At 43.1% G+C, this 23,059-nt stretch overlaps 1 protein-coding gene across 1 annotated transcript in view; it reads right to left on the reverse strand.

The window, feature by feature from the left end:
* adgrv1 (adhesion G protein-coupled receptor V1) overlaps positions 1 to 21,718 on the reverse strand; it is a 68,535-nt gene extending 46,817 nt beyond the window's left edge. Inside the window, exons 1-21 of the mRNA XM_055224485.1 lie at positions 21,533 to 21,718; positions 21,285 to 21,434; positions 19,284 to 19,379; positions 18,962 to 19,183; positions 18,656 to 18,883; positions 18,073 to 18,398; positions 17,735 to 18,005; positions 16,189 to 16,515; positions 15,751 to 15,927; positions 8,557 to 8,780; positions 7,393 to 7,519; positions 7,080 to 7,289; positions 6,816 to 6,996; positions 3,500 to 3,663; positions 3,290 to 3,413; positions 2,926 to 3,186; positions 2,325 to 2,451; positions 2,025 to 2,248; positions 1,215 to 1,937; positions 740 to 1,113; positions 111 to 290 (exon numbers count right to left, since the gene is read on the reverse strand). Of these exons, the coding sequence (XP_055080460.1) occupies positions 111 to 290; positions 740 to 1,113; positions 1,215 to 1,937; positions 2,025 to 2,248; positions 2,325 to 2,451; positions 2,926 to 3,186; positions 3,290 to 3,413; positions 3,500 to 3,663; positions 6,816 to 6,996; positions 7,080 to 7,289; positions 7,393 to 7,519; positions 8,557 to 8,780; positions 15,751 to 15,927; positions 16,189 to 16,515; positions 17,735 to 18,005; positions 18,073 to 18,398; positions 18,656 to 18,883; positions 18,962 to 19,183; positions 19,284 to 19,379; positions 21,285 to 21,434; positions 21,533 to 21,718 (4,902 nt within the window). The remainder of the gene's footprint in view (positions 1 to 110; positions 291 to 739; positions 1,114 to 1,214; positions 1,938 to 2,024; positions 2,249 to 2,324; positions 2,452 to 2,925; positions 3,187 to 3,289; positions 3,414 to 3,499; positions 3,664 to 6,815; positions 6,997 to 7,079; positions 7,290 to 7,392; positions 7,520 to 8,556; positions 8,781 to 15,750; positions 15,928 to 16,188; positions 16,516 to 17,734; positions 18,006 to 18,072; positions 18,399 to 18,655; positions 18,884 to 18,961; positions 19,184 to 19,283; positions 19,380 to 21,284; positions 21,435 to 21,532) is intronic.
* Between the last annotated feature and the right edge of the window lie 1,341 nt (positions 21,719 to 23,059).

Genomic DNA, 23,059 nt, shown 5'->3' on the forward strand with positions numbered 1-23,059 from the left:
AAATGTTATGCAATGCAGTGGTTTAATGATACAAAATTACACAAATCGCCACTAGATAGAGCTAATAATTTATATGTTTTAAACACTGTCCAGTGGGATTGCAGACCTACCTCAGAGCGCTGTCCAGGAGCAAAAAGCGCAGCACCAGTTGCATTAACAAAGTCCTGATGAGCTGGAGTACTGTTGTCTATGCTCTCCAGCTGGGTGACAGTGTAGTTTATGTAAACAAAGTCCAGAGATCCACGCATACGCTCAATTACACAAGATATAGTAGACCCCTCCTCTGTGACCTTTAGAAATGAAAAATTGGTGTTCAATTTAGACTAGACTATTATGCTGCATTATGCTTAAAGGGTATAAATATTTAGAAATCCTCCAGTTCTGATGGAATGTCATCTGCAGCTATGCCACCTGTTGTGCTAACTTGACCAGGCAACAGGATCTCCCTGTCAGTGTTGGAACTCCTCATCCACTACTACAGGAATGCCTTGAGTGTCAGGGCTGCGGCCTCACCAGCTGTCGCTACACCTGAGAGGGGCTAAGATGAAAGTCTGTGTGTCCAATCTAACTAAAAAGGGGCAGCCTGCTGCCTCTGCAGCCAGGCATGGCAACTAATAAAATATGCAGCAGGACAGGAACTACCAAACAAGTGGGTTTACATTACATGTGTTTCTACAGGTATGTACAGTCTATTCACTGTCCTCTGGGGAGACATGTGGCAAAACGTGTATGTACTTACATTAGGTATACAGGCACCGGTGAATCCAAAGAGCCCATTTGCAAAGTCACTTTTCATTACTCTAAGAATGGCCGTGGGTTTGGGGTGAGGCAGGCGAGCTCCTCCGTGCACAGCTATGAGCTGCAGATAGAAGACCTCCTCACCCTCCTCCTCATTGTCATCTCGAACCTCTACCACAAATGACTTCTGACTCTCCTCCTGGCGGTAGCGCAGGTAACCTGAGATCATCCTCAGGTCAGCTTTAGCGGGCTGGTTGTGGAGCTCATGGATGTAACTGCGGTTCAGTTTAGATCGGTACAGACGGACATCTTGCAGAACACCAGTGTAACGCTGCTGTCCATTAGGATCTGAGCCAATGAACATGGAGGATGGCCCTGCATGAAACAGGGAAAATATTTCACACAGAAACACCTTTATGTACATCAAGTTATCGTCACAATAAAACATAGTGTCTGGGTAATTATTTGCATCTTACCATCCACAATGCCCTCTCCTTTGATGCTCTTTAATCCCCCAGGTATAGAACTTCCATCCAGAAGAAACTCAATAATGCCATCATCTACAATAATGACCACATGAATCCACATCTTATCCTCTAAAAACTTCTCAGTCGAGGCCTGAGCCACTTGAGTTTTGTTTGACCCAATCGCTGTGTAGTACAGCATGACAGTTACATGAGACTCATTAGTCTGAACTTTAACTCCATAATAGAGTGTGCCATTCACGATTCCTTTAGACAATATGAAGCCATCTGTGTTTGTTTTAGGCATCAGCCAAGCAGAGAAGGTGAAGTTGCTTAGGGGGGCAGGGCTGTCTTCAGGAGAGATGACTCCATAAGCTCCAGGATGTCCGGAGAAAGACCATGCGTCTGTACCCGAGTGATGTCTTCGGTCAAACGGCCTCAGCTCGACAGCATCGGGGAAAGAGGCTTGAAGGAGCAGATCATCCATCTGAGGGAGGCCTTCTGGAAAGTGTCCAGAAACAATCTCCCAGGCAACACGCACATCCCCAAATGTGCCCTGTTGCCGTAAGATGGTAAATGAGGTGACATCGGCCATATCATCCTCTGAAAGCACATCTTCTGCTACTTCCTGGTCCAGATTGTCATTGGCAATCGCAAAGACGCCAAATGGGTCGTCATTGAGGGGAATAAAAACTGATGCATTTAATGAAGTGCTGGCTAATTTTGCATCACCTCCTAGAGAACCACAAGTAAGACAGCTTTGCATTAATGTTAAAAACTGTCAATAAGCATTCATAATAAAGCTATCAATTTCAGTCTTACCAGAAATATTGACAAGCTTGAGAATGTAAAACTCATCCATTTCTGGGAGCATGTCTGAGATGGCTTCCAAGATGATAGGTTTGCTCTTTTCGTGTGAGGTGAAAGTAATTGTACCAGAGGTGTTTGTAAACTCCTGACTTTCCTCAAGCGGCGTTACAGAGTCATTGGTATACAACTGCCAGAAGATTGTAACATTACCAAAGATGCCCCTGGAGCGTAGAACACTGCAACAGAGAAAAACTGTGTGAGGAGCTAGACCCATGTGCATACAATGTAGTATTTACATCTTTTAAATCTTACTAGAAGCTATTTGTCCCACCCTCCTCAACAGGTTTTGAAAGAGAATCCAGGGAGAAAATCCCATTGGCATCATCATTGGCTACGATTACAACAGTGGCTGTGTCGTCTCCATACACAACTGCATCACCTGCATAAAGATAGATACATTTTTATAGTATACAAAATTAAAATAACTGCAAATTTATGAAACACCTATAACAATTGTTGGCGCAAAAATGTATTTTCAAAATCAGTGCTGCCTTTTATTCATCCACTTAATTAAAAGTGGGCACGCCAAAATTCTCAGTAGTGTGCCATGGCATTAATGACTTTGACCACATTGTCACTTGGTACACACAAATCCCACTCCTCACTAAATTTGTATGTCATCAGTAAACTGTGAGAGACCAGTGAAGTGGCCAGTCTTTGTATCCTCCACAATGTTTAACCCCACGGTAATTAAAGTACTTGGAGCCCATTAGCTTTTCATTCTAATTCCTGACACACAACATCACGGCATGGTAGTGAACTACACCACTAAAAAAAAAAAAAAACAAAACACATAAAAAAACACGTAACACATAAGATATAAACTATTAATTATACAATTAATAAAACTGACCTGTAGCATTATGCAGGACAATGTAAAAGCGTTCATTGTCCTCTGGTATATCGTCCTCTTCAACTGCCACTGAAATGTTCTTTTCCCGTTCACCAATTTCAAACACCAGCACTGTGTCATTTCTCATCAGTGTAAAGTCCTCAGGAGAAGCATCACCATAGTCCACACGCAGCATGACGGTGGACACATAGTCTGCCGGCCCGGCCCTGAAAACTGTGAAGTTAGCCATGCCTCCTTCTTCAACTAGTACGACCACTGGCTCTATAGTTAGAAAAAAAAGATAAAGAGTCATTGTTATTACTTAGTACAATACATAAATATTTTGAAAATTTTATTAATTTGAATTATGCAGTATAATGGTCACCAGAGAAATAAATAGGGTCATCATTCTTATTAATCATGAGGTTGGCTCTGTGGAACTGCCCAAGCTTTGCTCCATCTGTTGCATTAAAAAGGTCAATAGTGAAACTCTCCAAGTCTTCTGGTATCTAAAAGAAAACAAACACAAAAAAATACAAATGCCTTTTTATTAAGTCATTAGTTACAGATATTCAAAAATTATTTATATATGTACCTCATCAGGCACAGAGGAGAGTGAGAGGTTTTTTAGATACTCTCCTTCCATGAATGTTATGACGCCCTCCGTTGGACTGACGTCTTGTGATGACGCTGGTTCAATTGACCAAGACACAGAAACCTCTCCAAAAGTACCCTTTCTTCTAGTAACAGGGTAAACCACTGTAAGCATAAAGTAAATTATTAGCAAATTACAATATGATTTAATTTTATCATTACAAATTTTTAACTAATCAAAGCTTAGAGGAGTTGTTCAATTTCCATCCATCCATCCATTTTCTTCCGCTTATCCGGGGCCGGGTCGCGGGGGCAGCAGTCTAAGCAGGGACTCCCAGACTTCCCTCATCCCGGACACGTCCTCCAGCTCCTCCGGTGGGACCCCAAGGCGTTCCCAGGCCAGCCGAGAGACATAGTCCCTCCAGCGTGTCCTGGGTCTTCCCCGGGGCCTCCTCCCGGTGGGACATGCCCAGAACACCTCCCTAGGGAGGCGTCCAGGAGGCATCCTGAGCAGATGCCCGAGCCACCTCAGCTGGTTCCTCTCAACGTGTAGGAGCAGCGGCTCTACTCTACGAGCTCCTCCCATGTGACTGAGCTCCTCACCCTATCCCTAAGGGTGCGCCCGGCCACTCTGCGGAGGAAGCCCATTTCAGCCGCTTGTATCCGCGATCTTGTCCTTTCGGTCATTACCCAGAGCTCATGACCATAGGTGAGGGTAGGAACGTAGATTGACCGGTAAATCGAGAGCTTCGCCTTCCGGCTCAGCTCCTTCTTTACCACAACGGACCGATACAGCGACCGCATCACTGCAGACGCTGCACCGATCCGCCTGTCAATCTCACGCTCCATCCTTCCCTCACTCGTGAACAAGACCCCGAGATACTTGAACTCCTCCACTTGGGGCAGAGACTCACCACCCACCCGGAGAGAGCAAACCACCTTTTTCCGGTCGAGAACCATGGCCTCGGATTTGGAGGAGCTGATTCTCATCCCAGCCGCTTCACACTCGGCTGCAAACCGCCCCAGTGCCTGCTGCAGGTCCTGGCTCGAAGAAGCCATCAGGACAACATCATCTGCAAACAGCAGAGATGAAATCCTGTGGTTCCCAAACCAGGCCCCCTCCGGCCCCTGACTGCGCCTAGAAATTCTGTCCATAAATATAATGAACAGAACCGGTGACAAAGGGCAGCCCTGGCGGAGTCCAACATGCACTGGGAACAGGTCTGACTTACTGCCGGCAATGCGAACACAGCTCCTGCTCCGGTCATACAGGGACCGGACAGCCCTTAGCAAAGAGCCCCGGACCCCATACTCCCAGAGCACCCCCCAAAGGACACCACGAGGGACACGGTCGAATGCCTTCTCCAGATCCACAAAACACATGTGGACTGGTTGGGCATACTCCCATGAGCCCTCGAGGACCCGATGAAGAGTATAGAGCTGGTCCAGTGTTCCACGACCAGGACGAAAACCACACTGCTCCTCCTGAATCCGAGGTTTGACTATCGGTCGGATTCTCCTCTCCAGTACCCTGGAATAGACCTTACCGGGAAGGCTGAGGAGTGTGATTCCCCTGTAATTGGAACACACCCTCCGGTCCCCCTTCTTATACAGAGGGACCACCACCCCGGTCTGCCATTCCACAGGTACTGTCCCCGACCGCCACGCGATGTTGCAGAGACATGTCAGCCAAGACAGCCCCACAACATCCAGAGACTTGAGGTACTCAGGACGGATCTTGTCCACCTCCGGAGCCTTGCCACCGAGGAGCTTTCCAACCACCTCAGTGACTTCAGCCAGGGTGATGGACGAGTCCGCCTCTGGGTCCCCAGTTTCTGCTTCCTCCTCGGAAGACGTGACAGTGGGATTGAGGAGATCCTCAAAGTATTCCTTCCACCGCCCGACAACATCCCCAGTCGAGGTCAGCAGCTCTCCACCCGCACTGTAAACAGTGTTGGTGAAGCACTGCTTCCACCTCCTGAGGCATCGGACGGTTTGCCAGAATCTCTTTGAGGCCGTCCGATAGTCCTTCTCCATGGCCTCTCCGAACTCCTCCCAACCCCGAGTTTTTGCCTCTGCGACTGCCCGAGCCGCGGCACGCTTGGCCCGCCGGTACTCATCAGCTGCCTCAGGAGTCCCACGAGCCAACAAGGCTCGATAGGACTCCTTCTTCAGCTTGACAGCATCCCTTACTTCCGGTGTCCACCACCGGGTTCGGGGATTGCCGCCGCGACAAGCACCACAGACCTTACGACCACAGCTACGAGCAGCTGCATCGACAATAGAGGTGGAGAACATGGCCCACTCGGAGTCCATGTCTCCAACCTCCCCCGGGATCAGGGAGAAGCTCTCCCGGAGGTGGGAGTTGAAGACCCCCCTGACAGAGGGCTCCGCCAGACGTTCCCAGCAGACCCTCACAATGCGCTTGGGCCTGCCAGGTCTGTCCGGCTTCCTCCTCCGCCAGCGGATCCAACTCACCACCAGGTGGTGATCAGTTGACAGCTCAGCCCCTCTCTTCACCCGAGTGTCCAAGACACGCGGTCGGAGGTCAGATGACACGACAACAAAGTCGATCATCGACCTCCGACCTAGAGTGTCCTGGTGCCACGTGCACTGATGGACACCCTTGTGCTCGAACATGGTGTTTGTTATGGACAAGCTGTGACTAGCACAGAAGTCCAATAACAAAACACCGCTCGGGTTCAGATCGGGGAGGCCGTTCCTTCCAATCACGCCCCTCCAAGTGTCACTGTCGTTACCCACATGGGCGTTGAAGTCCCCCAGGAGAACAACGGAGTCCCCGGTTGGTGCACTGTCTAGTACCCCTCCCAGGGACTCCAAGAAGGCCGGGTACTCTGCACTGCTGTTTGGCCCGTAGGCCGACACAACAGTGAGAGACCTGTCCCCGACCCGAAGGCGCAGGGACGCGACCCTCTCGTTCACCGGAGTGAACCCCAACACGCAGCGGCTGAGCTGTGGGGCAATGAGCAAGCCCACACCAGCTCGCCGCCGCTCCCCGCGGGCAACGCCAGAGAAATGGAGAGTTCAACCCCTCTCGAGAAGTTGGGTTCCAGAGCCCGAGCTGTGCGTGGAGGTGAGGCCGACTATATCTAGCCGGTAACACTCAACCTCCCGCACAAGCTCAGGCTCCTTCCCCCCCAGCGAGGTGACGTTCCACGTCCCCAGAGCTAGTCTCCATGTCCGGAGATCCGGTCGTCGAGGTCCCCGCCTTTGACTGCCGCCCGGATCTCTCTGCACCCGCCCCGAGTTGTTCAATTTGATTTCTTTAATTTAAATTCATCTTTGCTTTTACATACCACTCTGAATATCGCTGCCTTTGCTCTCATTGATGGCCAGTGTTATATTAGGGCTGACAAACTCAATGATCCCAAAAGGGTCATCGTTCCTGCGCACTGTGATGTTGACCTGTGTGCGGTTGCCTAGACGGCTGAGTGAAGTATTGGGGCTAATAAGTACGACTGAAAACATCTCATCAAGCTGTAGACAAAAAACAGGGTAGACAATAATAAAAAAGAACATATCTATAATGTAAGAATATACTAATAATGCATGTGCCTTACCTCTGGGATACCATCTTTATTTGCTATCAGTCCAATAGAGAGCTCTTTCTCCCCTGGATTAAAAAACACAGGACCAACAGAGCCTGCAAACTCTGATGTTATCACAGACGCACTGTCTGATTGTTGCAGTGAGACAACAGAATAATCCAAAAATATTTTCAGCAGCAGCCCCTGGGTTCGGACTAAACGAAGATCCAAACTACCACCCTCCTATGTAAACAAAAAAATGTAAAGGAGTAAAATTAAAAGCATACAATTGACAGTTTCAAATTCAAAATTGTGTTAGAATTCATAAAGTTGAGTGCATTCTTACTTCAATAATAAATGGACCTTTAGAAGATTCAGCAAACTCAAACACACCTCCAGGGACGTCATTCTCAATAATGACAATTTCTCTACTTGTAAATCCAGATTTGAGGATCTGATTCTCAACATTCGTCCTAAGACACAAACAAACACTTGAGTATTAGCCCACCCCCAACTCCATTACAAACTGAATGTGAATGTTATGGGAACAAAGAAGTGTTAATTTAAAATGGTCAATGCATTCCTGAATTCACATGACGAAATCCTGCTGTTAAATCCACTTTCATTAACATGTCAATCAACACACCAGGGTATTGTGTTTGAAAAAAGGTTTGAAACAAATATCTCAGAAACAAGCATGCTAAAAAACAATCAAAGTATGTCACATCACAGACGGAAGGAATTCTATATAATTCTATAAGACCAGTTTTCACACGGTGCATTAAAACCACCACCCCGTCCCCTTCGCCCCATCCCCACTGCAAACACAGTTCTTGAAGTGGGCCCTTCTAGGCAAAACAAGGTCTTGATTCACACCACATAAAAGAAGCAGGTTCTCCTCAATCTGCACTTACCCAAAGTACACTGTAAAACGTGCAGCCTCCACCCTACAAAGACGTGTGGAGGGGAGAAAAGCGGCATTCACATCAGAGCTAAAACAAATGTTCTCAGCCGCCTAAAACGCAAACTAACAGCTATGTAATTAACTGTGATTATTTTAACATAATCACAAACATCTTCATGAATGATTTAAGACCATCTGCCAGTTACTGTGGTTAATTGTTTGGAATCAGATTTTGAGTGGTCTATGCCTGTATAGTTTTGCTACTGCAGATTTTGTCAATTGTATTATTGTATTGCAATTAAGTTATAATTATCTCTTGTTATATGTTCACATTACACGACCAGAGAACATTCATAGTTTGTTATTTTCCGATTCTACAGCAGTTGTTGTTACCAAGTTGTTTGTTTGTCTATCACAAATGTATCTGCGTTAAAGGACTACATTGTATTTAGATGTTACTGTAGGTATCATGTTCGCCAGCCTTATAAAAGTAATTGAGCCCTCCAAAGAACTATAAAAATATAATCAAGTCTAAACTTCTGAACAACTCTTAACAGTACATATATTACACATATAAAGAAAATATAACAACTGTTTTTTCCATACCTGTCAAGAGTGATCAGCAATGTCTCATTCACTTCAGGGATATCATCGGCAAAAACAGTGAAGTTGATTGAAGCGTTACTCTGTCCAGAAAGGAAAATCACTGTCCCGTTGAATGGTCTTAGGTCATTGGCAGTGACGTCTTTAGAATTAGGGCCGATGGGATGAAGACTCCAAAACACCTCAGCTTTACCATCAGTCCCATCACGGTGTAGAGGAAGGCTCACCTTAAAACATAAAAGATTATTCTATCAATATAGTACACAAATGAATAATTTGTTTTTCCTGCCTCCTCTTATGTATATAATGGATTCAGACTTGAACTTTAACAGCCACACCAAATCAATAACATCTGCAGCTTTTTACCATCTAAAAAACATTGCAAAAATCAAAGGTATACTGTCAAAACCAGACCTAGAGAGACTTATCCATGCATTTGTCTCCAGTAGGTTAGACTACTGTAACATCCTGCTCACTGGCCTCTCCAAACGAGCGACAGCTGCAGTACATCCTGTGCTCAGGTCTCTGCACTGGCTCCTGTGACTCAGAGAATAGACTTTAAAGCACCTCTGCTTGTGAACAAGTATGAACCATCTCACACTCTGAGGACTTCAAGGACCGGCCTCCTGCTGGTGCCCAGAGTTAGGACTAAACATGGAGAATCAGTGTTTCAGTTTTATGCAACTAAAACCTGAAACAGTCTTCCTGAAGATGTGAGACAGGCCAAGTTTTTATTCTGCACTTTTCTCCTTTAATGTTAATTTTATGATGATTATTTGTGATTATTGGCCCTCGCCACTCACGAAGTGATGGCGAGGGGCATTGTTCTTCCTGGGTTTCTTCTTCTTATTATTATTATTTTTTTTCTCCCCCTGGGATCGCAATTTTCACCCCCTGAACGTCAACGAAAAGTCTCACATGGGGGTATCAAATCGACCGGCTTGGCAAAAAATTCAAGAAAATATGCATCACGAAAATGACCCACACACACTGGCTCGACAGCGCCACCTAGAAAATTCAAAATTTTAAAATGAATTGGGAGCTGACACGCATTTTTCACCCTAGCTCGACGAAATTCACACCAGTGATAGAGCTCTTGGAGACAAGCAAAAAAGCCAATCATAGTGCGGCCCTAGGACGGACAGGAAGTCGGCTATATTGAATCGAAAATTCGCCAAATTTTTCGTTGTGTATTTTCAAAACCCTACTAGTCTCAGGTTTTTGGTCCAAATGAGCTCAGATTTCACATGCCACATCCAGACACATGGGTTTTCAGAACTTATCCACGTTTTCTCCGAATTCCACACGGTTCGCCCGTACGCCGCCACCGAAATACGACTTCGTTTCCTGTTTTTTCGATGTCCTCTCACGACCACAGGCATTGCCCTACAGAGCTCACATTCACATCACATATGCGAGATTGGGGCATGAATGGAATGCAATATTAATTTTAATCAAAATGAACACTATAGCGCCCCCTACCATAGGGGTGAAACGCAAACATTATCGGATTCCTACGAAATTCGGGGAATAAATTGGGGGCATGACGTGGACCAAAAAATAATATTACGGGCATAGGTCATTTTTCACACTTGGCCACCAGGGGCGCAAAGACTCCAAAAAAAATCATTTAAAAATGTCTGACACGCACATGCATTGGTCTACACAGCTCAAATTCACATCACACGTGTGAAATGAGGGTATGAATAAAATGGATTATTAATTGTAATAAAAATGAACACTATAGCGCCCCCTATCATAGGGGTGAAACGCCAATATTATCGGATTCCTACGAAATTCGGGGAATAAATCAGTGGTATCAGAAGAAACAAAAAATTACATTATGGCCATGAGTCATTTTCCACGGTTGGCCACCAGGGGCGCAAATACTAAAAAAAAAAATCATTTAAAAATGTCTGACACGCACATGCATTGGTCTACACAGCTCAAATTCACATCACACGTGTGATATGAGGGTATTAAAAAAAAGGATTATTAATTATAATAAAAATGAACACTATAGCGCCCCCTACCATATGGGTGAAACGCCAATATTATCGGATTCCTACGAAATTCGGGGAATAAATCAGTGGCATCAGAAGAAACAAAAAATTACATTATGGCCATGAGTCATTTTCCACGGTTGGCCACCAGGGGCGCAAATACTAAAAAAAAAATCATAAAAAAATTTCTGACACGCACATGCATTGGTCTACACAGCTCAAATTCGCATCACACGTGTGATGTGAGGGTATTAATAGAATGCACTATTAATTGTTATCTAAATGAACACTATAGCGCCCCCTACAGTATTGGTAAAATACACAACTTTGTCCGATTGGCATGAAACTTGGGGAGATAATTGTGGGCATTAAAAGGGTCAAAAAAGTCAATTACACTATACCTGTATTATGTACGTAGTTGCCGGTGCAAAGCCACAGACCCCTCTCATATAGAGTCAGGGCCACACAGCTCAGGGCCACACTGCATATTAACATTGTTCTTCGTTTTTCCGCCAAAACAATCGCATTTTTCACCCCCTGAACATTCACGAAAAGTCTCACATGGGGGTATAGAATCGACCGGCTCGGCGAAAAATTTCATAAAATTGGCGTCGGGACAATGTTCGAAGCACACCGGCTCAACAGCGCCACCTAGAAAATTCAAAATTTTAAAATGAATTGGGAGCTGACACGCATTTTTCGCCCTAGCTTGACGAAATTCACACCAGTGATAGAGCTCATGGAGACAAGCAAAAAAGCCAATCATAGTGCGGCCCTAGGACGGACAGGAAGTCGGCTATATTGAATCGAAAATTTGCCAAATTTTTCGTTGCGTATTTTCAAAACGCTACTAGTCTCAGGTTTTTGGTCCAAATGAGCTCAGATTTCACACGCCACATCCAGACACATGGGTTTTCAAAAGTTATCCACGTTTTCTCCAAATTCCACACGGTTCGCCCGTACACCGCCACCGAAATACGCCTTCGTTTCCTGTTTTTTCGATGTCCTCTCACGACCACAGGCATTGCCCTACAGAGCTCACATTCACATCACATATGCAAGATTGGGCCTTGAATGGAATGCAATATTAATTTTAATCAAAATGAACACTATAGCGCCCCCTACCATAGAGGTGAAATGCCAACATTATCCAATTCCTATGAAATTTGGGGCATCAATTCATGGTCTCAGAAGAAACATAAAATTACATTATGGCCATGAGTCATTTTCCACGGTTGGCCACCAGGGGCGCAAACACTAAAAAAAAAATCATAAAAAAATTTCTTACACGCACATACATGGTTCTAGACAGCTGAAATTCTCATCACACATGTGATATCAGGGTATTAATAGAATGCACTATTAATTGTTATCTAAATGAACACTATAGCGCCCCCTACAGTATTGGTAAAATACACAACTTTGTCCGATTGGCATGAAACTTGGGGAGATAATTGTGAGCATTAAAAGGGTCAAAAAAGGTCAATTACACCATATCTGTATTATGTACATGGTTGCCGGTACAAAGCCACAGACCCCTCTCATATAGAGTCAGGGCCACACAGCTCAGGGCCACACTGCATATTAACATTGTTCTTCGTTTTTCCGCCAAAACAATCGCATTTTTCACCCCCTGAACATTCACGAAAAGTCTCACATGGGGGTATAGAATCGACCGGCTCGGCGAAAAATTTCATAAAATTGGTGTCGGGAAAATGTTCCATGCCCCCTGACTCGACGGCGCCACCTAAAATTTCACCCCTATGGAAGAGGAGCCTGGTTTATTTTGGAAAACATACACAAAAATCAGAACAGTGATAGAGAATGGGGGGACAAGCATAAATATGAATTGAAGCACTGCGCTATGACAGACAGGAAGTCGGCCATTTTGGATCAAAAATTCGCCACTTCATTCGCAGCGTGTTTTCAAAACGCTACTAGTCTCAGGTTTTTGGTCCAAATGAGCTCAGATTTCACATGCCACATCCAGACACATGGGTTTTCAGAAGTTATCCACGTTTTCTCCAAATTCCACATGGTTCGCCCGTACGCCGCCACCGAAATACGCCTTCGTTTCCTGTTTTTTCGATGTCCTCTCACTACCACAGGCATTGCCCTACAGAGCTCACATTCACATCACATATGCGAGATTGGGGCATGAATGGAATGCCATATTAATTTTAATCAAAATGAACACTATAGCGCCCCCTACCATAGGGGTGAAACGCAAACATTATCGGATTCCTACGAAATTCGGGGAATAAATTGGGGGCATGACATGGACCAAAAAATAATATTACAGGCATAGGTAATTTTTCACACTTGGCCACCAGGGGCGCAAAGACTCCAAATAAAATCATTTAAAAATGTCTGACACGCACATGCATTGGTCTACACAGCTCAAATTCACATCATACGTGTAATATGAGGGTATTAATAAAATGGATTATTAATTGTAATAAAAATGAACACTATAGCGCCCCCTACCATAGGGGTGAACGCCAACATTATCGGATTCCTTCGAAATTCGGGTAATAAATCGGTGGCATCAGATGACACAAAAAATTACATTATGGCTATGAGTAATTTTCCACGGTTGGCCACCAGGGGTGCAAATACTAAAAAAAAATCATTAAAAAATGTCTGACACGCACATGCATTGGTCTACACAGCTCAAATTCACATCACACGTGCGATGTGAGGGTATTAATAGAATGCACTATTAATTGTTATCTTAATGAACACTATAGCGCCCCCTATAGTATTGGTAAAATACACAACTTTGTCCGATTGGCATGAAACTTGGGGAGATAATTGTGGGCATTAAAAGGGTCAAAAAAGTCCATTACACCATACCTGTATTATGTACACGGTTTCCGGTGCAAAGCCACAGACCCCTCTCATATACAGTCAGAGCCACACAGCTCAGGGCCACACTGCATATTAACATTGTTCTTCGTTTTTCCGCCAAAACAATCGCATTTTTCACCCCCTGAACATTCACGAAAAGTCTCACATGGGGGTATAGAATCGACCGGCTCGGCAAAAAATTTCATAAAATTGGTGTCGGGAAAATGTCCCATGCCCCCTGACTCGACGGCGCCACCTAAAAATTCACCCCTATGGGAGAGGAGCCTGGTTTATTTTGGAAAACACACACAAAAAGCAGAACAGTGATAGAGAATGGGGGGACAAGCATAAATATGAATTGAAGCACTGCTCTATGACAGACAGGAAGTCGGCCATTTTGGATCAAAAATTCGCCACTTCATTCGCAGCGTGTTTTCAAAACGCTACTAGTCTCAGGTTTTTGGTCCAAATGAGCTCAGATTTCACATGCCGCATCTAGACACATGGGTTTTCAAAAGTTATCCACGTTTTCTCCAAATTCCACACGGTTCGCCCGTACGCCGCCACCGAAATACGCCTTTGTTTCCTGTTTTTTCGATGTCCTCTCACTACCACAGGCATTGCCCTACAGAGCTCACATTCACATCACATATGCGAGATTGGGGCATGAATGGAATGCAATATTAATTTTAATCAAAATGAATACTATAGCGCCCCCTACCATAGGGGTGAAACGCCAACATTATCGGATTCCTACGAAATTCGGGAAATAAATTGGGGGAATGACGTGGACCAAAAAATAATATTACGGGCATAGGTCATTTTTCACAATTGGCCACCAGGGGCGCAAAGACTCCAAAAAAAATCATTTAAAAATTTCTGACACGCACATGCATTGGTCTACACAGCTCAAATTCACATCACACGTGTGATATGAGGGTATTAATAAAATGGATTATTAATTGTAATAAAAATGAACACTATAGCGCCCCCTATCATAGGGGTGAAACGCCAACATTATCGGATTCCTACGAAATTCGGGGAATAAATCGGTGGCATCAGAAGAAACAAAAAATTACATTATGGTCATGGGTTATTTTCCACTGTTGGCCACCAGGGGCGCAATGAATTGAAAAGAAATTGGCGCTTGGCACTTTGACTTGCATGTCTATGAATTATATCTACTCCTAGGTTTTTCATCCGAATTACATCAAACTCCACATACAGCATGTACATATGTCGATTGTCAATAATCATCCACGTTTTGGGGATATTCTTTATGGTTCATGAGTAGGATGCCCTCAAAATATGACTTCGTCATTGGATTTAAATTCCTACACGACTTTTCCTTAAGTGCAAATGAAACCTATCTAGTCCTAGGTTTTTCATCCAAATTTCCTCAAACTCCACATACAGCATGTACACATGATTATTGTCAATAATCATCCACGTTTTGGGGATATTCTTTCTGGTTTATGCACAGCACACTGTCAAAATATGACTGCTTTCCTGCATATTTGATTCCTTCTCACTGACACATGGATCAGCCTAAAAAGCTCTAATCACTGATGCGGATTAAAACTGTGAATAGAGAACCATAATAAACATGTGGCCAGTGACCTCCATAGCGCCCCCTACAGTATTGGTAAAAAACACAACTTTGTCCGATTGGCATGAAAGTTGGTGATATCATTGTGGACCTCAAAAGAGGCAAAAAAGTCCATTACACTATACCTGTATTGTGCACGAGGTTGCCGGTTCAACGGCGTGTACCTCCATTATAATGTGTTGGTCACACATATTTATATAGAAACTGTGTGAAGGGGGGCGGATTGCGGCCGTGGGGTGGCGGGGGAAATGGTGCGTGGGGGGGCGGTGGCCGGCCCCGGGCGGTCGCGTGGGGAGGTGGTCGCGCGGGAAAGCGGTCGCGCGGGGAGGCGGTTGCGCGGGGAGGCGGTCGCGCGGGGGGCGAGGGCCATCATCGCCGCTTGCGGCTTTAATTTATGTTTTTATTTGTTGTACTGTGATTTTAATGTAGTTCTTATCCTGTAAAGCACTTTGAATTATCTCGTGTATGAATTGTGCAATACAATAAACTTGCCTTGCCTATAGCCAATATATAATCCAATGTCCACCTCTCACTCATACACCACATTAAAATTTAGGCAAGGTGTGAGAAGTGTCTTGCTCAAGGGCACAACTATTTTATGCAGATTTATAAACCTTTCATCAAATTGATTATAACTATTCATCACGTGAAGCACTGTTGTGTAAATTAAACAGTCAATGCTCTGCCTTTTATTTTAAACTATAGACCTGCTTTAGGCAAATATAATAAACTTACCACGGTACTGTTACTATGCTCTGGTTCAAACACCTCCACTGTGTTGTTAGTTATAAAGCCGATTTCTCCATTGGCAATGTCAGATGTAATGGTCAGAGTCACATTAAGCGGTCCCGCAAATCGCGGGCTTCTAGACTGGATAGAAGGTTTGATGTCCACCAGCTCTAACGAATCCAGCTAAGAAAGAAACAGCCTTATTAACCTTGAAAAGACAATATGAACTCACTCAGGAAATAGATGTTGTCAGTTTAAACTATTCATCAGGAGTTCCAATACTAACATGCCAGATTTTAGTGCCAGTGGGTCACACATGCTAATTAGGCACTTAGGCCTAGAGTGGTACTTTGGATGGCACTTAATACTTCAAAGTGTTGCTGGTCTAAAATAAATGGTAAGACAAGGTACTATTACAAATGAACTTAGGGCGTATTAAGTTACCTTTATAAAAAAGTGAGCTCCATTTTGCAGAAAAGCATCATTTCTGATTGGCAACATCACATGGATCTCCCGCTCACTCGAGAAAACAATATTAACTGTCCTGCTGACATTCAAGATCTGGTCTTTAGCTCGAGCTGGGTCTATTGGACCAGCAGGAATATAGAGAGCTGTGATAGACACGGTGACAGCACCCAAAGTACCACCACCGCGCAACAAGTTTAGAGACAAGTATCGCCCCTCAGGCTGGCTCTGGATCGTCTGTTCTTTCTTTGAATCAAATTGGAAAAACCCATAGACGTCGTCACTGTCCTGGATGTAAAACACCATCTGAAAATAAACAGCAAAAAAGAAACAAATGTCAAATCAATGATGAAAGGTATACTATGTGGTGGCTGTGGTCAACAATACAACATACATGCTTTATAAACGCGTCGGTGCACAAGACCTTAGTAAACAAATTAGCTTCTGTGCTTAAAAGAGAAAATGAAGTGTTTTATTTTTATCCACTAGGGCCATAATAACACACATCAGACTTTCCATCAACGTACTTTGGGGTTTGCTTGTATGCTGTTTCCCTGTTACAAAGTGTTTATTATGGCAACTTAAATTATTTACTATAACAAGAATAGCCCTGCTGAGAACACTAATTTAGACCATGCATTCCCCCCTTTCCTTAGCAAAACTATTATTTTTAAAAGGTACCAGACAGAGAGCCTGAACATATTGTATATATATATAGACACTTTCGCTTAGTTAGATACAAACAATGCATTGAGGTACTATATAATTAAAGCCTGACTTTATCTGAGGAAATAAGACTTGATCAGGACAAGGGGTGTCCAATATGGCAAAGGATTCATGGGTTTGATTTTATGACAAATCATGTACCTATTTTCCATTTGAGTACACTGAAGCCATCTGATGCTTTAGAGATTTTGTGATTGGTTACATCACCCAGGGACTAACCAATGAGAGGAGTTTATTCAGAAAAGTGAGTTCATTTGAGTAAAGAGCAGCAGAGAAGCACTAAACCACAATGTGATATCAAGAAAATAGAATATTGTCACAAGAAACAACCCTAGATCTTAGATAGACTTAGATCTGCCCACATCTTCACACATGGGCCCTTCTACACAAGGATTCAATACAAACTACAAAAATGAAATCACCCCCACACACAGAGCAGGACTATTTTCTTCCACCTAAAAGCATCACCCACAACACAATGGTTCTTTAATAATGTGCTAAGCCTGCTGCAAAACCCATCCAGCGAACACCCACCAAACAGATGCTTTTATGTACAAGACACGGGACGATCTTGAAATGTTGTATCCCAGTTCTCATGGCCAAAATAATTGTGATTATTTGCACTATCATGATGATTATTAAAATTGCTGACAATTTAAAATGGCATAGACAGGTGGTATAATGTTGACTGTCTTTGCTGGTGATTATCACAATTATACAATTACTGTGAAATTATTAAGATAAACTATATAATTGTTTATTGTCCCATCCTTACAATGTGTATACAGTTCATGCATACCTTCATCGGCTCATCCACTTCTGCATTCCCAGTGACAGAATCTGGCAGTAACTTGAACACAAATGCCTCTGCCTCTTCAGGTACAACATCGTCCACAATGTTTAAGGGAATCACAGCTGTAACTTGTCCAGCAGCAAATGTTACAGTTCCCATATCAGGTCGCAAATCCTCAGACACAGGAACGCTGGAGCTGGAGTTTCTGCTTATAGTCCAGTTGACTGACACATTCCCAAAGCTGCCCCCGTTTCTCACAATGACAATCCCTTCAAATCTAGAGAAAATAAAGACAATGAGTGGAAATGATGGAAGATAACTTTTTCATATTTTTACATCATTACCTTGATGTGAGATCTTCATCTATAATAACTGGTTGTATGACGACACTACTGCTGAGTGACAAGACCCCAAAAGCTTTGTCGTTCGGCTCAATAGTGACATGCACCTCAGAGGGTAACACTAAAACTGCATCTCCTCTGATAGTATCTTTCAACAATTTTACTTGGAAAGATTCTGCAATTTCTGGATCTTCGTCATCACTAATATTGAAGAGGAGACTAGTTTTGTTGACAAACGGTGCAAATGTCACGGTTCTTGTAGGCTGCAGGTCAACGAAGTCAAGCCCAAGTGTGGCACCAGCTTGTACCACCATGTAATCAATAGAAATCTGAGGAGGAACATATATGTTTAGTTAGATATAATACATAGAGTAGCAAAAGTTGTGGACATGACTTTTGGGTGAAACTACATTACTAGAAATGCTTGCTGCTTAACCAGTGTATAATGTCAGTACTTGATATAGGCCTACTCTATTGCATTTGTTACTGTCTCTAAAAAGCAAAGGAAAGCAAAGAAAGAATAAGAAATTGACCACAAAGGAAAAAAATTATGTAATACGGCTAATGTGTACAGCTAAAATCTCACTTGTGTGTCAAAGGATCCGACTAGGGGGTCCTCCTCATTCATTTGCCCACGTGTGATGTTGAGGGCAATCACTCCAGCAGACTCTGGGACAGTCAGAAATGTGAGTGAGAAACGCAGTGGACTGTCATTACGCAAAATCCTCAACTGGACACTGCTGGCATTCCCCAGGAGAGCACCCCCTGCGACTTCGGTGAGCTTGACCAAAAACACCTCATCATCTTCAGGGTCCTAAAGAACAGAGACAGAAAAAACGATCTTTTAAAACATACTGGGTTAAATATTAGACATTTTGAATTCCTGTTGTACCTGATCATCTTTAATAACAATGCTGAACTGTGCAGAGGATTGTCCCACGAGAATAGTAATGTTTCCCCGGTCTGGGCTTAGGTCATCACTGGCTCGGATAGTGTTGACTGTGACCACTTCAAATGAAACAGTCACAGTGCCATACGTTCCCTTTTGTCGTACTAGTGTCAAAGGCACACTGAGGTTTCTCCCTCTGGGTTCAGTGACTACTAACTCCGCTGTCTGAGAAAAATAAAGAGAGGCACAAAACAACACAGTGAAATGTGCATATATTATTTAACATTGCATTTTCTATTATTATGAATGAATACGATCGGCTTACAGAATTGAAGGATATAATTCCAAAGGCATTGTCGTTGGAAAGAATGGTGATTGAGGCTTTATTGGGTTGTCCAACTGTAACGCCATTAGAAGAGTCCTGGAAACAAAAATTTTAATTATGATTAAAAGTATTAGACAGTTTAATATCTGAAAATACAAACATTTATGAAAGTCTGCTGTGTTCTGACCTACACCCCATCTCAGCATTCCCACAGAGGAGCCCTGATGGGACAGCACAAAGACAGGAAGTACTGGTCACAGTCCAGTTATTTGTCAAGTGCGCCTCTCAGTGGGACTCCTCTTGAGGTTTTGTATTGTGTCCTAGGATTTGGCACAAAGTCCCAATAAACGTACATTCTCCTGGAGTTTTAAGTGACTCCGAGACTTTGAGAAACAAGTCCCTCTCCAAAGTGATCCATTAACAGTGGATTTGTTTTGGGATGCTTTATTTAAAATATACTATGATTTCACATATTTTTTGTCTTTCAGTGTTTGAACATAACCTGACAACATTTAAGTGGATCGTGACTTGAAGAATGAAAACACATTTTACAAAAATTTTACATTTTATAAATTTTATTAATTATTAATCAATTTGTACTTGGATATATATAGCACAGGGGTGCCCAAGGTGTCTACTTTAGTCCACGATGGGGCTCTGAGATTTTAAGAAGAATCTATTTTGATTCAATTTTGTATTGAAAACACTGCCCTGTGCTTATGCACATTCATTTTCGCCCTCTGAGGAGAAAACTGTGGACTCCCCTTATATAGAGCTTTACAGAGTATTATGTATTCACTCTACACTCAGTGGTGGTAAACTACTATTGTAGCCACAGCTGCCCTGGGGCAGACTGACAGTGCCAATCTGCACCATCGGCCCCCCTCCCCACCCCCACCATCAACCCTCAAGCACACATGACATTCATACTAAGCGATGTGTTTTGCCTAAGGACACAATGACTGGGACCTCACTGTGGCACCTGACAAGCCAGTAAGGCCTTTATCATGAAATGGTTAACAACGAGCGCTGTGCAATTAATATAATTTAAGACAGATTGAGAATAGGTCATTTCTAATCATCAATAAGCATCTTGGGTCTTTTTAATTGAGAGGTTTACAGCCAATCCTCTGTCGGTAAATGCATGTAGTTTGGAGCAGCAGTTCAGGCTATGAAGTACGGTTTTTGTATTTGTTTTGAATAAGTTGAATACAATTGAATCAATAATTGAGACTGATCAATATGAGGGAAAAAATAGTGATTTTTGTCATACTGGCCAGCTCTAACAAAAATAAAATCTCATGAATTTGCCATGCCTTGAAAGTCACAGCAATCCCCCAAACTATCTTTAGGAAGGCGATAAGGAAGCATTTGCAAGATTTGTTGTCGTATAAACAGAAGGGCTAAGTGGGTCTCATATGGTGTTTCACTCTGGAGGCATCTTAAATATGGGCCTTTTCAACTGAGGTAAAACCAAAACATAAAAAAACCCAAACATTTCATAATCGTACAAAGAAACAAACTCCATTTATTTGGCTGTTTTGAACTGCAGCACTCTTTGAAGTCAGTAACTAAGTCAGTAACTAAGAAAAAAATCATAAGTTCATCAATCAACTTTGACAAGAAAATACTACAAGCCATGGAGATTGAATCTGGGTGTAAGGAATTTCTGGTTGTTATGGAAACACCAACAAAACCATGAGAAAGACCAACAATGTATTTACACAAAATGCCAACACCACACAGCTGGTGCACAAAAGCAGCTTATACACAATTTCCCTTTCTCCACATTTTACACATTAATATTGAAACAAGACTCAAATGTTTCTATGATGTATCTAATAAAATTATTTCACCATAGTCCAGCGCAATGAATAGGCCTAATAAACGATACTGTAAAGCAACTTGGAGTGAACAATATAAAACCAAAACATTATCACTATTATTATTAAGAAACACATGTATTTTTAACAGTAGTAGGCCCAGTCCATGGACACTCACCTGAATTTCAAGTGTGAATGTAAAAGTCTCATCTGCTTCTGGGAGGTTATCGTCCTTCACCGAAATAAAAATGATTTTACTGGATTCATTGGCCGTCAGAATGACTGGACGCACTGGGTCTATAAAATCCCCTGTATCTTCTCCCTCCAGCTACAGTATATACACAAAAGAAGCAAATTCACATTGGACTACTATTCAAATTACCAGATGGGGGATTATTTATTAGGCTAAGTATGAAATTGTCATACCCGAACCAATGCTGTTACATTTATTGGGTCACCTTCCTTCCCTACAGTCAGTCTGATCACGCTGTCTGAACTCTCGTTGACCACCTTCACTGTCTCCTCCAGGAATTTGAGTGTGGCTGACGCAGATGTAGTGCCAGGGATGAACAGAGCCAGGATCAGTCCAGGAAGCAGAAGGACAGGAAGCATTCCTACACAAGATGAAATTACATTATAGAACACATTATATACAGTGGTAAACTTACCCTTGCATTATTTTATGACAATTGGTTGAGACAAAGGGGGAAGAGGCTTAGTCTCAAGCTTCCTCCATTCACAATCTGCATGTTACACACTCTAGCCAATGTAAGCTACTTATAATTACAAGGTTGAAAGAGAACATCAGCTGCTATGGCGAATGAAGTCATTCTGTTTGCAACTTATAAGTGCAAAGGAAAATTCTACATAAATTTGGCTCTTCACTGAACTTGATATTATCTATTAAGGTGTAAGTTTGTCTTTGTGATGCCACATAACTGCAACAGTGTGAGACTGTAAAATCCATCAAAAAGGGATTTGGCCAGGGTGCATAGGGGACTGTGGGGGACTGAGCCTGAAAGGCCAAGGGGAAAAGAGGTGTGTCTGTCACTGGACAAAGAGCAGAGGGGAGAGCTGAATAAATCCTGTTATTCACTCTGCTCCTCTTTGAGATGGAGAAAGTTTAGCACAAAGCTGCAAAACCCTGAGTGAAATAGAAAGGAGTACGGCGTTTGATCCTGCTGCCTTACACAGCACAAATCCACTTTGGTCAAGGCTTACGGTGCACCTGGTTGTATCTACATCTGGGAACATGGCAGTGGGAGACACAATGGACTGAAAAGCAACAGCTGCAGCAGGGCAGTTTCTCATTCATTTACATTTTGTAGAGGTTCAGAAAGTACCATGAAGGTCTTTGGCATTACATTGTCACATATTCAAAGGATGTTTCTATTGTATTCTTGTGGACAGTTTGACTGTGGCACAGGTCTATCTCAGTGTGAGTTTCAAGTGTCATGTGTTGTGCCAGACACACCCCAGGAGTCAGAGACAGACCAAGAATGTCTGTTTCATCAGAGACGACATGGAGGGCCTGGTTCAGACCTCAGACAGCCATAACACAAACTTGGGACTAAACACTCAAAATGGATTATGGAATATGGATACATGTGTTCAATATACTGCGATCTAAAAGAGACGTGACTGGTGATGACAGACAAAAGGACTGTGGAATATTGTGTAAACTTCATCATTGCAACAAGTCTTTCTGTGTTCTATTGCTGGAAAACTTCCCATACATTCAATTTTGCCTTTAAGCAGGACTATTATTTCAGTGATGGATAGCTCATGAGTAGAGAGCCTTCCCAGCAGGAGAAAACCGAGAGGTACAATGACAAGCTAGAGTGATGACAAAAGCTCTGCTCTGGTGGCATGTTGCTTTGACCCAATCACCTCTTGGTCCAAATGTTGTTCAGATCCTGACTCACTCAAATCTTTTGCACTCGTCTTTTAGAT

Source organism: Periophthalmus magnuspinnatus, chromosome 9 (assembly GCF_009829125.3).
Source record: "Periophthalmus magnuspinnatus isolate fPerMag1 chromosome 9, fPerMag1.2.pri, whole genome shotgun sequence".
Classification (NCBI taxonomy): Eukaryota; Metazoa; Chordata; class Actinopteri; order Gobiiformes; family Gobiidae; genus Periophthalmus; species Periophthalmus magnuspinnatus.